Source organism: Mobula birostris, chromosome 8, assembly GCF_030028105.1.
Source record: "Mobula birostris isolate sMobBir1 chromosome 8, sMobBir1.hap1, whole genome shotgun sequence".
Taxonomy (NCBI): domain Eukaryota; kingdom Metazoa; phylum Chordata; class Chondrichthyes; order Myliobatiformes; family Myliobatidae; genus Mobula; species Mobula birostris.
In genome coordinates this window covers 119,775,956-119,788,455 of record NC_092377.1, presented here as the reverse complement: position 1 = coordinate 119,788,455, position 12,500 = coordinate 119,775,956, and the positions used below count along the sequence as shown (strand labels likewise).

The following is a 12,500-nucleotide window of genomic DNA, read 5'->3' as shown; positions in this document are numbered from 1 at the left end:
CATCAAAGGGTATGGGGTGAAGGCAGGGGAGTGGGGATGACTGGAAGAATTGGATCTGTCCAGCAGAGCAGACTCGATGGGCCGAATGGCCTACTTCTGGCTCCTATATCTTATAGACTCATGGTCTTATAGAATAATGCAACAGAGTTTTCCTGGTGGAAACTCCCGTCATGATTTCCTTTTCGTGGGTGATAGTATTATAAACAGAACGGGCTTTTATATGTTAGTTAACGTGTACGCCCTGCGTGGTGTCGCTGAATCCGACGAACAGTAAAATCGGAATGGATGTAATGTCACTGTAAAAGTTCTTCTTGGTTCCTGCCTCACTTTGATCATCCTGACCAAATTTGCCCATCAACCGGTAGCAAGGGAAAGTGAAAGTACATCAAGAAAAGGATTTGGATTCCCGCAGGCAGAAGCACAGTCAACACTCCGGCGCAGATCACTGGGTTTATACAACGCCAAACATGGGAAGCCGTGAGTTTATATCTTCAATCCGTTACTGAGACCCCCCCCCCCCGCGAGATAAAAACAAAGATATTAATACTTTCACATTGTATTTCAGATTTTTCAAAGGACCGCTGTTTTCACTTCCCAGCCATGGACAAGCGGTAGGTTCGCATAATCAGGGTGTGTCATCCCAATCGGACAGAGGTAAATATGATGATTTCGTTAACCCGTTTCACCCAGACAGCTGATGCTCTGTCTCCCTGGTCTTTGGCAGGAATCTGGGCAATTTGAAGAACCTCTTGTTAAACTACAACCCCCCTGAGGGCTGTGGAGACTGTATAAATATCCTGCTCTTCGGCATGGTTGGGGTTGGGAAATCATTGACCATCAACACATTCCTCTCGGCTCTGGATCCACAAGGAACGACTATAACCTGTGTCCCGACAGGAGACAATCCCGGGTCTCTCACTCCAGAGGTACACACACTGCTGTCAACTTAATATAAACGCACAAGCGGTATATGTTGCTCTATTAACTGTGAATTCACCGTCCTTTATGTGTCTCCCTGATGTCCACATCAGAGGTAGTGAGAGGTCACCTCACTCCAATCTATTTGCTGGTAAGCACGTCGGGAGGTCCCGAGGCTGGGAAAGTAGGGAGGCCAGAACTCCGGCTTTAGGCCTCCGTCTGGCGCCATCTGGAGCCGGACGTTAATTTGCCTGCAACCTGATCGCATGAACATTGATTTCTCTCACTTCCATTAAAGCCCTCCTCCCCTTCTTACCCCAGCCCTTATTTATTTATTTATTTATCTATCTATCTATTTATTTATTTATTCTCTCTTCTCCCCCACCCCCCTCCATTTTTCCTCTCTTTGTTCTCTCTCTGTCCTTCTCACAATTTCTCCTTGCCTGCCCTTCATCTTCCTCTGGGCTCCCCTCCCCCTTTCTTTCTCCCTAGCCCTCCCGTCCCATGATCCGCCCCCTTCTGCTGTTCTGTATCCCTTTTGCCAATCAACTTTCCAGCTCTTAGCTTCATCCCAACTCCTGCTGTCTTCTTCTATCATTTCGGATCTCCTCATCCCCCTCCCACTTTCAAATCTCTTACTATCTCTTCTTTCAGCTAGTCCTGACGAAGGGTCTCGGCCCAAAATGTTGACTGTACTTCTTCCTATAGATGCTGTCTGGCCAGCATTTTGTGTGTGTTGCTTGAATTTCCAGCATCTGCAGATTTTCTCATGTTTGCACTAACTTGTCCTCCTTTTTGCGTCTGACTAAAAAACTTATATAAATTACCTCGGATATACTTAAAACAGTGGAAACTGAAAGCTATAACAACCGTTAACCCAAGACTGCAGTGGAGAGTGGTTGACTTTTTGTTCTTGTTTCAAGACCCTAAAGAATTGCTGAAAAGAAAAAACTATATTCAACCATGAATGGGCCAAAGAATTTGGATTTATTGCTAAAAGCAGAAAATATAATTTTCATGTTTTTTGTACACTATACCGTTGTGACGTGAAGATTGGCAGTAAGGGAAAAAGTGCAGGTGAACGACACGGTACCACAGATAAATATAAAGTTAACACTCGTACTGCTTGGAACACCATCATTATTATCATTTTTCTCCCCAGCTCAAGCAACTGAAGAAATGAAGTAAATTAATTTGGTTAGCATATCTGCTTCAGCAGGAGTAAAAATGAATATTCATTTCTTTCAGTTCTTTATTTAAACTGTATGAATGCATGTATGTAATATGCAGAATGATGAATAATTGAATAGGAATAAGGGCTCTGGCAGAAAATCACGGATTAATGATGAAATAGCTAGGTTTTTGCTGGATTTATATAGGCAAAAAAGTATCATGTTAGAATTTTTATTTAATAAAATAACTAAAGTGGTCATCTGTTTGCATTTATTGTTTTTGCAATATGGTTTAAATTTTATAATTTTTGTTTTGAAACGCACTGTATATATATGGTAATCCATGACCACATATGCAATGTCCTCCTTTTTGGAAATTTGGAAATGGTCACCCTATGGGAAATGTGAATTTAAATCCAAGTGCGTGATATCAATTAGCTGCGGAATTAAGAAGGGAGGGACAAAAAAGAAATTATAGGCCAATTAGCCCGATGTCAATGGTTGGGAAAATGCTAGACTCCATTGATTAGCATAAGGTTTCAATACACTTGGAGTCACATGACAAAATAGGCCAAAATCAGTACGTTTTCTTCAAGGGGAAATTTTACCTGTAAAATCTGTTGGAATTCTTTGAGGAAATAGCATTCCAGAGAGACAAAGCAGAGACAGTGGATGTTGTTTACTTGGATTTTCAGAAGGGCTTTGACAAGGAGCCACAGATGAAACTGCTGAAGTAGTTAATAGCCCATGGTATTACAATAAAGTTACTGGCATGGATAGAATTTTGGATGACTGACAGGATGCAAAATGTAGGAATAGATGGGGCTTTTCCTGGCTGTCTGCTGGTGACTAGTGGTATTCACAGAGATCGATATTGGGACTGTTTTTATTCACGTTATATGCAAAAGATTTGTAAGATGGAATTGATGGCTTTGTGGCCAGTTTTGTGGCTGATAGAAAAATAGGTGGAGGGTGGTTAGTTTTGAGGAAGCATAGAATCTGCAGAAGAACTGAGACAGATTGGGAGAATGGTTGTATAAAGTGGCATACGCAATTTTCAGTCCTTCAGAACCAATCTAGAACTAGTGTTTCTTCAAAGACAACTACTGATGCCTCCACAATCTCTTCAGGAACACTTTCCAGAGCCTGGGCTGCAGTTATTCAGGTTTCAGCAACTTACCCACATTCAAACTTTTCCACTTCCCATCACCTTCTCCTTACCAACAGCTGCTACACTCACACTTGGTCCCTGACTCTCTGGCATACAGCTGGTGTCTTCCACAGAAAAGGCTGATGTAAAATACAAATATTGTCACAATGGGTGGCGCTGGTAGTGGACCCAAATGCAAGACACAGACAATGAAGTACGGGGAACATGACTTGACTAGAGTAGGAACGTGACAGGTTACAGACAAGGAGCAGGGACAAGAATGCAGACTTGGGCTAGGACATGGACAAGACAGGGAACCCAGACAAAGAACTAGGCACTAGGAGCCTGGGCTTGGGCTCTGAGCCAGAGACTGGACAAGGACCCAGAACCTGGGTCTTCCCTCGGGCTCGGGCCCCAGAACCAGGCAAGGACATGATATGACTACAGGACAGGAAATGACTGGGGTCTAGAGGCTTGAGGCTTGAGGCTGGGTTCTTGGTCTTGAGCTTGGAGTCAGGCTGGGGTCTTGGTCTTGAGCTTGGAGACAGGCTGGGGTCTTGGTCTTGAGCTTGGAAAAAGCCTGGGGTCTTGGTCTTGAGCTTGGAAAAAGCCTGGGGTCTTGGTCTTGAGCTTGGAGACAGGCTGAGGTCTTGGTCTTGAGCTTGGAGACAGACTGGGGTCTTGGTCTTGAGCTTGAAGACAGGCTGGGGTCTTGGTCTTGAGCTTGGAGACAGGCTGAGGTCTTGGTCTTGAGCTTGGAGACAAGCTGGGGTCTTGGTCTTGAGCTTGGAGAACAGGCTGGGGTCTTGGTCTTGCGCTTGGAGACAGACTGGGGTCTTGGTCTTGAGCTTGGAGACAGGCTGGGGTCTTGGTCTTGAGCTTCGAGAAAGCCTGGAGTCTTGGTCCTGAGCTTGGAGACAGGCTGGTGTCTTGGCCTTGAGCTTGGAATACAGGCTGGGGGTCTTGGTCTTGAGCTTGGAGACAGGCTGGGGTCCTGGACTTGAGCTTGGAGACAGGCTAGGGTCTTGGTCTTGCGCTTGGAGACAGGCTGGGGTCTTGGTCTTGAGCTTGGAGGCAGGCTGGGGTCTTGGTCTTGCGCTTGGAGAACAGGCTGGGGTCTTGGTCTTGCGCTTGGAGACAGACTGGGGTCTTGGTCTTGAGCTTGGAGACAGACTGGGGTCTTGGTCTTGAGCTTGGAGACAGGCTGAGATCTTGGTCTTGAGCTTGGAGACAGGCTGGGGTCTTGGTCTTGAGCTTCGAGAAAGCCTGGAGTCTTCGTCCTGAGCTTGGAGACAGGCTGGTGTCTTGGCCTTGAGCTTGGAGACAGGCTGGGGACTTGGTCTTGAGCTTTGAGAAAGCCTGGGGTCTTGGTCCTGAGCTTGGAGACAGGCTGGTGTCTTGGTCTTGAGCTTGGAATACAGGCTGGGGTCTTGGTCTTGAGCTTGGAGACAGGCTGGTGTCTTGGTCTTGAGCTTGGAGACAGACTGGGGTCTTGGTCTTGAGCTTGAAGACAGACTGGGGTCTTGGTCTTGAGTTTGGAGACAGGCTGGGGTCCTGGACTTGAGCTTGGAGACAGCTGGGGTCTTGGTCTTGAGCTTGGAGACAGGCTGGGATCTTGGTCTTGAGCTTGGAGAACAGGCTGGGGACTTGGTCTTGAGCTTGGAGACAGACTGGGGTCTTGGTCTTGAGCTTGGAGACAGGCTGAGATCTTGGTCTTGAGCTTGGAGACAGGCTGGGGACTTGGTCTTGAGCTTCGAGAAAGCCTGGGGTCTTGGTCCTGAGCTTGGAGACAGGCTGGTGTCTTGGTCTTGAGCTTGGAATACAGGCTGGGGTCTTGGTCTTGAGCTTGGAGACAGGCTGGTGTCTTGGTCTTGAGCTTGGAGATAGACTGGGGTCTTGGTCTTGAGCTTGGAGACAGGCTGGGGTCCTGGACTTGAGCTTGGAGACAGGCTGGGGTCTTGGTCTTGAGCTTGGAGACAGGCTGGGATCTTGGTCTTGAGCTTGGAGAACAGGCTGGGGACTTGGTCTTTCGCTTGGAGACAGACTGGGGTCTTGGTCTTGAGCTTGGAGACAGGCTGAGATCTTGGTCTTGAGCTTGGAGACAGGCTGGGGACTTGGTCTTGAACTTGGAGATAGGCTGAGGTCTTGGTCTTGAGCTTGGAGACAGGCTGGGGTCTTGGTCTTGAGCTTCGAGAAAGCCTGGGGTCTTGGTCCTGAGCTTGGAGACAGGCTGGTGTCTTGGTCTTGAGCTTGGAGACAGACTGGGGTCTTGGTCTTGAGCTTGGAGACAGACTGGGGTCTTGGTCTTGAGCTTGGAGACAGGCTGGGGTCTTGGTCTTGAGCTTGGAGACAGGCTGGGGTCTTGGTCCTGAGCTTGGAGTCAGGCTGGGATCTTGGTCTTGAGCTTGGAGACAGGCTGGGCTCTTGGTCTTGGAATGTGGAGGCTGATAACTTGGAGGCTGGAGCTCGGAGACAGACTGGGAACTGTACATCAACAGAGAGCCGGGACTTATCCTTTGAGAAGCCGGGACTCATCTTTAACTCATTACTAACATGAGACTGGACAGTACATAGTCATAGAGCCTAGACCTATCCTTAGACAAGCCGGAACTCAACTTTATCTCCACACCAATGTGTGACAGGTCCATCCATTGGTTAAAGGCAGAATGGCCGGACTTTCCCAACGGAGGCAAACACAAAACAAGACAAGACAGGCCCCCCGCAGGGCAATGGCAGAACCGCTTGAGTTACCCCTTGGAGGTGAGGACAAGACAAGACAGATCCCCCACAAGGCAATGGCAGAACGGCCTGACTTACCCCACAGAGGCAAGGACAAGAAGAGGCAAACACCAAGGAATGACATACAGTTCCATCTCTGCATCGGGGTTGCTCCAAGTCACAGTTCGGCCAGCAACCTCAGCTGGCTATGGAAACAGCCGGATCCCCACCTAGCTCGAAGTGGCCAGCAGCCACTCAGCTGGCCCGGGAAACAGCCGAATCCATACCGAAAAGACGGCTCCAACTACCAACAGCAGGGCTTCATGAAGCGATGATTCTCCAACACAGCCTAAAGATGGCAAGTGGCCGCTGTAGCCTTCCACCGGCAGGTTGCTCCCAGGAAACCTTGACAAGACAAACCAGCAGCCACTAGTCGTCCCCAAGGCTACTAATATTCCAAGCCCCAAGATGGGAATCAAATGCCTATGATTAACTCAACCAAAACAAGGGACAGCAGGAAGACCCGGAGTCCTGAGTCCACAGACCAGAGCGTGAACCAGAATGCGGACATTTACGGACCGGACCAATACATTTAGGGACAAATACAGTTCATCAGCCATTTCTGTGTCCCCCATTATCTCCTGCATTATTTTCCAGCAGTCTGATATCCACTCTTACCTCTCTTTGACTCTATATATCTGAAAAAATCTGTTATTATAATTTTATAGTGTTGGATAGCTTATCCTCAAATTTCGTCTTTTCTCTTCTTGTGGCTTTTTTCAGTTGCCTTCTACTGATTTTGAAATATTCCCAGTCTAACTTCCCACTAGTTTTTGTTACATTATATACTCTCTCTTTTGATTTTTTGCTTTTGACTTTCTTTGTCAGTCATGGTTACCTCCTTACACCCCCACCACCCCTCACCCCATCTTTAGATTATTCCTTCTACTTTGGGATGAATCTATTCTGCACCTTTTGAATTGCTCCCAGAAACTCCATCCATTGCTGTTCTGCTATCATCCCTGCCGGTGTCTCCTTCCAATCAACTTTGGCCGGATCCCCTCTCATCCCTCTATAATTCCCTTTATTCCACTATAACATCGATACATCATTTTCTTGCTCCCCCCCCCCACCAACCCTCAAGGTGACTTCAATCATATTATGAAACTTGCCTCCAAAGGTTTCTTTACCTTAAACTCCCAAATCAAATACAGTTTATTTCACAACACCTAATCCAGAATGACCTTTTCCCAAAAGAGCTTAACCACAAATCCCTTCTTTGAGAACAGTCTCTGTTCCTTTTTCCATGGATGCTGCCTGATATGCCGAGTATTCTCCACATTTTTGCTCTTTTACCCCAAGACTGTCCTTTTAATTTGATTTTCTTGGTGAACTGGAACGTTTTAGTTAGAAAGGGGAAGCCAGAGATTCAGGATAACATTTCTGCAGTCAGAGTGTCTCTGGGTCTGTATACCAGGGATTCACCTGCCCTCTCAGGGAACGTAAACAGTCCCAGGGCAGCAAGGGAAGAGGAGTTTTCTTGTGTCATGAGACATCATGTGACTGAGAGAAGATCAGGGAGATGTCCCACAGTCTGGGATGTCCTGTCAATGAGGGAAGAGGTAGGAGTTCTCCCGCAGATTGGATTGTCCCATCACTGAGGGAAAAGCAGGGTGTTCTCCCATGTCCCGATACATAATCTTAGCCAGCAGTTAACAACACAAAGCAGATCTTCAGTTGATCACCATTCCACTGTTTATGGGATCTTGTTGCGTAAATACCATCTACCCTGTGTTCTACATTACCTGGAACTTTACTCTCCATGAAAGGTGCCATACAAATGTACATCTTTTTAAAAATTTACAGCTCAGGTCCTACAGAGCAGGGAGTTTAAACTTTTGGGATTCGGCTGGATGGAATGCTATGAAGAACCGTGGTCAGACAAAGAAAGTGTTACAGATGATCCTGGAAGGGAGAGTTCCCAAAGGAACAAACGTGAGTTTCCTCCTTTACTTCATACTCCTGATTTCCACAAGCCATTAAACACTGAACAACCTCAGAGAGAGAAGGGAGAAATGGTCCCAAGCAAAGTTTCAGACAAAACAGCCATGGTTCTGAAGACTAGGCCCATGTTCCGATTGGAATTAAACTATAGCCTAGGCCGAGGGAGGTGGCACTCTGTAAAAGAAGTTACACAGAAATACCAAACAAAGAGTAACACTCGAGAACATAGTGACAGCGATTAGTCCCGGAGTAACACACAGGGATGCAGTGGCAGAGATTAGTCCTGGAGTAACACACAGCAACACAATGACAGGGATTAGTCCTGGAGTAACACACGAGAACACAGTTACAGAAATTAGTCCCAGAGTAACACACTGGGATACAGGGACAGAGATTAGTCCTGGAGCAACACACCGGGACACAGTGACAGAGATTAGTCCTGGAGTGACACGCTGGGACACAGTGAAAGAGATTAATCCTGCTGCAACATGCAGGGATACAGTGACAGATATTAGTCCTGGAGTAACACATGGGGACACGGTGACAGAGGTTAGTCCTGGAGTAATACACAGGGACACATTGACAGAGATTAGTCCTGGAGTAACACACAGGGACACAGGACAGAGATTAGTCCTGGAGTTACACATGGGGATACAATGAAAGATGTTTGTACTGGAGTAACACACAGGGTCACAGTGACAGATATTATTCCTGGAGTAACACAGTGGTACACAGTGACAGACATTAGTTCTGGAGTTACCCACGAGGAGATATTGACAGAGATTCATCAGGGGGTTACACACCACTCTCCTTGGTGTCTCACTGCCAGCTGTCTCCACCTCGACACATTGCTGGGACACTTAGAGCTCTTTTCCAAGTGAGGGGGGACTGAGTGTTGTGCTGACATCCTCCACATGGTACAGGTCAGGAGACAGAGCAGTGATGGGGAAATGGATCAATCCCAGCAACACATGACCCCAGAATCCGCTCCACTGCTAGTGAAGGTCACAGGCTCATCAGCCTCTATCTTGGTCAGACCCTCTGCTCAAACTCACCTAGAGCAGCACCTCCTTGTCTCCCACCAGTTGTCTTCTGCTGGCATCCATTATCAGCCAACAACTCCACCGTGTGGGGTTTGATGTTGGAATTCTGTGTGTGGCCATGAAATCTTGTCTTACTTCCAAACTGAGGTGAGAACAGACACTCAGGAGTCAATGGCCATGGGCCAACAAAAGAAGGGTGTTGAGGTCCAGACTAGATCAGTTCTGCTTACTGAATTGGGGGAGAAGGCTGGGGTTAGTGGAGGGATGACAGGGGAGGGGGGTGGTTTGTGGTGTGTTTGCCCTTGTAGGATTTTGTGAGTAAAACAATTGAGAGTCACCTTATGCGTTTAACAAGATTTGCAGTCCTTTACTTCCATTGCAGAAGAACAAGTCACCTTATACTCATGTCATTGTATCAGACACTGTTTCTTAAAATGAACTCAACAACTCAATGATGGAGTTTATGAATCATGTAAAACAGTTTATATGATGAACAATATGTACCATCTGTCACCTATTACATTCCCCTACACTCCGGATCAGTCTGGTCAGCCATTGCTGCAATCCTTCCTTGGGTAAGGAATCCTGAACTGTGCACAAGCCTCACCAGGACCCAATAGAATTGGAGCAAGTCGTCTGTACTACTGTGTGACACAGTGATGGAGCAGTTAGTAGTGCTGCTTCGCAGATCCAGTGATTCCGATTCCATCCCAGCCTCTGGTGCTGTCTATATATACTTTGCAGGCTCTTGCTGTCATGATGTGGGTTTCCCCCTGATGATCCTGGTTTCTGGCTCCCACATCCCAATAGCATGTAGGTCATTGGGTCAGTCTGCTGCTGTCGTTTCCGGTGGGTTGTCAGAATGGCAGAGAGTGGATGGGGAGATGAGTAATTGGTGAACTGACAGAGAACTAGCATAGGCTAGCCTGGCTGAATAGCCTCAGGAAACAAACATGAACAAAAGCTGCTGAACTCACCATTTGCCTTCCTATCACCCAGTAACCTGGACACAATACACACGATTGTCTCCCCCACATTACTGATGGAGACTCAACAACTCACACTCCTCAGGATTCAATTTGCCATCAGTTTACATACTGACCAACCATTTGTATCATCCTGTGGTGTGAAGGACCAAACAGTTTCTGAATCATCTGAAAACTTTGTTATCAAGTCCCGACATTTAGTAAAAAATGTTGATTCATTAAACAGTGCAAGGGTGTGAGTATTGAAGAGCTCAGAACAAATTCTCAAGCAGCTCGTGGGGACAGAGTGGACCCACAATGAAAGGAATTGAAAAGTAACAGTGAACTGGGGAAAGCAGCCGGAGACTGACAGGGACAGATGGACTCCACTGGTTTTGGGGCCCATCTGTGTCTCAGTAGATCAGTAGATGAGTGACCATGACAACTGGACTTTGTCTAAGGGGACTGGTCCCCCCTCCATTGTTCACCTCAGTGCTGTGTGATTGTGATCATCAGTATTCCTGCTGCTTCCTCTGTAACCAGTTCTTCATTTTCTCACTTAGTTACAGAATTTCAATCCTGACTCAGATGCTTCCACCTACCCTGCTACTCCGAAAAATGTAATTCATGGAGTCGCACTCATACTTGACATCAGCACCATAGACTTGGTCAGTGACGATAAAATGGAAGAGTTTCAGGAGCTACAGACAATCGTGGCACAGAAATGTAAGTGCTTTCTTTTGTTCTGTGTAACTTTGTCACCTCAGCATTGCAGCTTCATATTGATATCTGGATCATCTCTCTTTTCCAGATGTTCACAGGGTTGTGATTGGGACCAAGTTTGAATTATTAGGGATACCAGAGAAACACAATGCATGGATTTATGAATACAAGCCACTGCAGCAGAAGGTAATAATCTGTAGAATCTGAGAACTGACATTGATGTGGGAAACATAGCACCCAATCTGTGAATAGCATGTTTGCACTGACAGCAGAGAGGTAAACACAGGAGATATTTGCTTTGTGGCTCCCGGTAAGCAGACAAATCTCAAGGTTCTATAATTTATGCATACATTGATAATACTTTGATATACTTTGTATCCTTTGACTGCCCTAAGCTCATCTGCCTTTCCTACAATATTCCCTGCATTGAAGTAGACAAAACTCAGAACATTAGTCCCACCATGGTCAAACTTTTGATTTCTGACCTTGTGTGTAGGCTCAGCAACATCTTTCCCCACAACCACTCCACGATCTGTTCAGGCGCTCTGGTTCCCATCCTGTGCAGTTCTAGATTAACCACCACCCCCACCGACAACTCCCCCCCCCCCCGCCCTTGCAGCACTAGAAAACCTTCCTGCTAGGATATTCATTCCCCTCCAGTTCAGGTGCAAATCATTCCGTCTGTACAGGTCCCACCTTCCCTGGAAGAGAGCCCAATGATCCAATAACCTGAAGCCCTTCCCCTCTTGCACCATCTCCTTAGCCACGTGTTAAACTCTATTACTCAGGCTTTACTTTGTGCTGCCTTATTTTATTGATATTTTCTGCCCCCTCCTGCCACACTTTGTTTGTCAAATCCACCCCCCCCCCACCCTCAACTCCTCTGAGCCACCGGTCTCTCACCTCCTCTTCAGTTATTAAGCATTCTGCCCTTGGAACCCTCCCCTCCCTGTCTCGTCTGAAGCCTGGTCTACACAGTATTCACGTGATTCCCCAGGACACTGGTCACAACACAGTTCAGCTGAAGCCCATCCCAATGGAACAGCCCTCTCCGTCTCCGTTACTGCTACCATTGCCCGTGAATCTGAAGCTTGTGGAGTTTATAATTCCATTAATACCCTCTCTCTCCTTCCTTTCCCTCAGTTTGACCAGCTGGCAAAATGCACTGGGATGGAGAGGCGTTCCATGTTTGTGGTTTCGAATCAGTGGAGAGGTGAACAGATCGAGATGATAAAATGCATCCTGGCCCTGTATGTTCTGGATAATATGGTCAGAAATATTGACCGATTTCTCAATGCAGTGTAATTATCACAGCTGACCTTGTCCAGCGGTTTGAATTCATTCTAGTTTCAGCAGCACGGACACTGCTGTGGGATTGATGTTTTTATTGTTTTCCCCATAGGTTTAGCATTCTTTATGCTTGTTTATATATTTGTACAATCACCTGTTTGTCTGTAGACTTCTAGCAACTTGCTGTATTAGTAGTTCCATTCTTCTGTAGTTTCTATCCTTGAAAAGTTGAAGGGGGAATAAGTTAGTATCTGCTGAAAGGGTTTCTCAAATAAACTGGCTCAGCCCACTTGGCAGAATAAAAGCACACCATGTTTTCATCTACCTTTGTTACAGTCAGTCACAGTTACTGGTTCAGAGGTGACTTGTACAACCGGTTACTGGGACAGCCAGTCAATGTTACAGTCAATGACTGTTTCATCCTGTCACAGTTACAGATGGTTACTCTTACAGTAGGGGACTGTTACAGCCAGTCACAGTCACAACCATTCACTGTCACAGCCGGTCATAGTCACAG

General features: G+C 46.6%; 1 protein-coding gene across 1 annotated transcript; it reads left to right on the top strand.

The window, feature by feature from the left end:
* Nucleotides 1-261: 261 nt before the first annotated feature.
* LOC140202295 (interferon-induced protein 44-like) lies at nt 262-12,287 on the top strand. Its single transcript, XM_072267191.1, has 7 exons — nt 262-477; nt 566-611; nt 725-926; nt 7,825-7,953; nt 10,534-10,696; nt 10,782-10,879; nt 11,837-12,287. The coding sequence occupies exons 1-7, from the start codon at nt 468-470 to the stop codon at nt 11,996-11,998; spliced, it is 810 nt and encodes a 269-aa protein (XP_072123292.1). The 5' UTR covers nt 262-467; the 3' UTR covers nt 11,999-12,287.
* Nucleotides 12,288-12,500: the final 213 nt, after the last annotated feature.

Bases quoted from the DNA above. Each gene is read 5' to 3' on its own strand.
- LOC140202295 (XM_072267191.1), top strand. The intron at 927-7,824 runs GTACACACACTG...AAAAATTTACAG, and splicing joins CCGGGTCTCTCACTCCAGAG to CTCAGGTCCTACAGAGCAGG. The intron at 10,697-10,781 runs GTAAGTGCTTTC...TCTCTTTTCCAG, and splicing joins GACAATCGTGGCACAGAAAT to ATGTTCACAGGGTTGTGATT.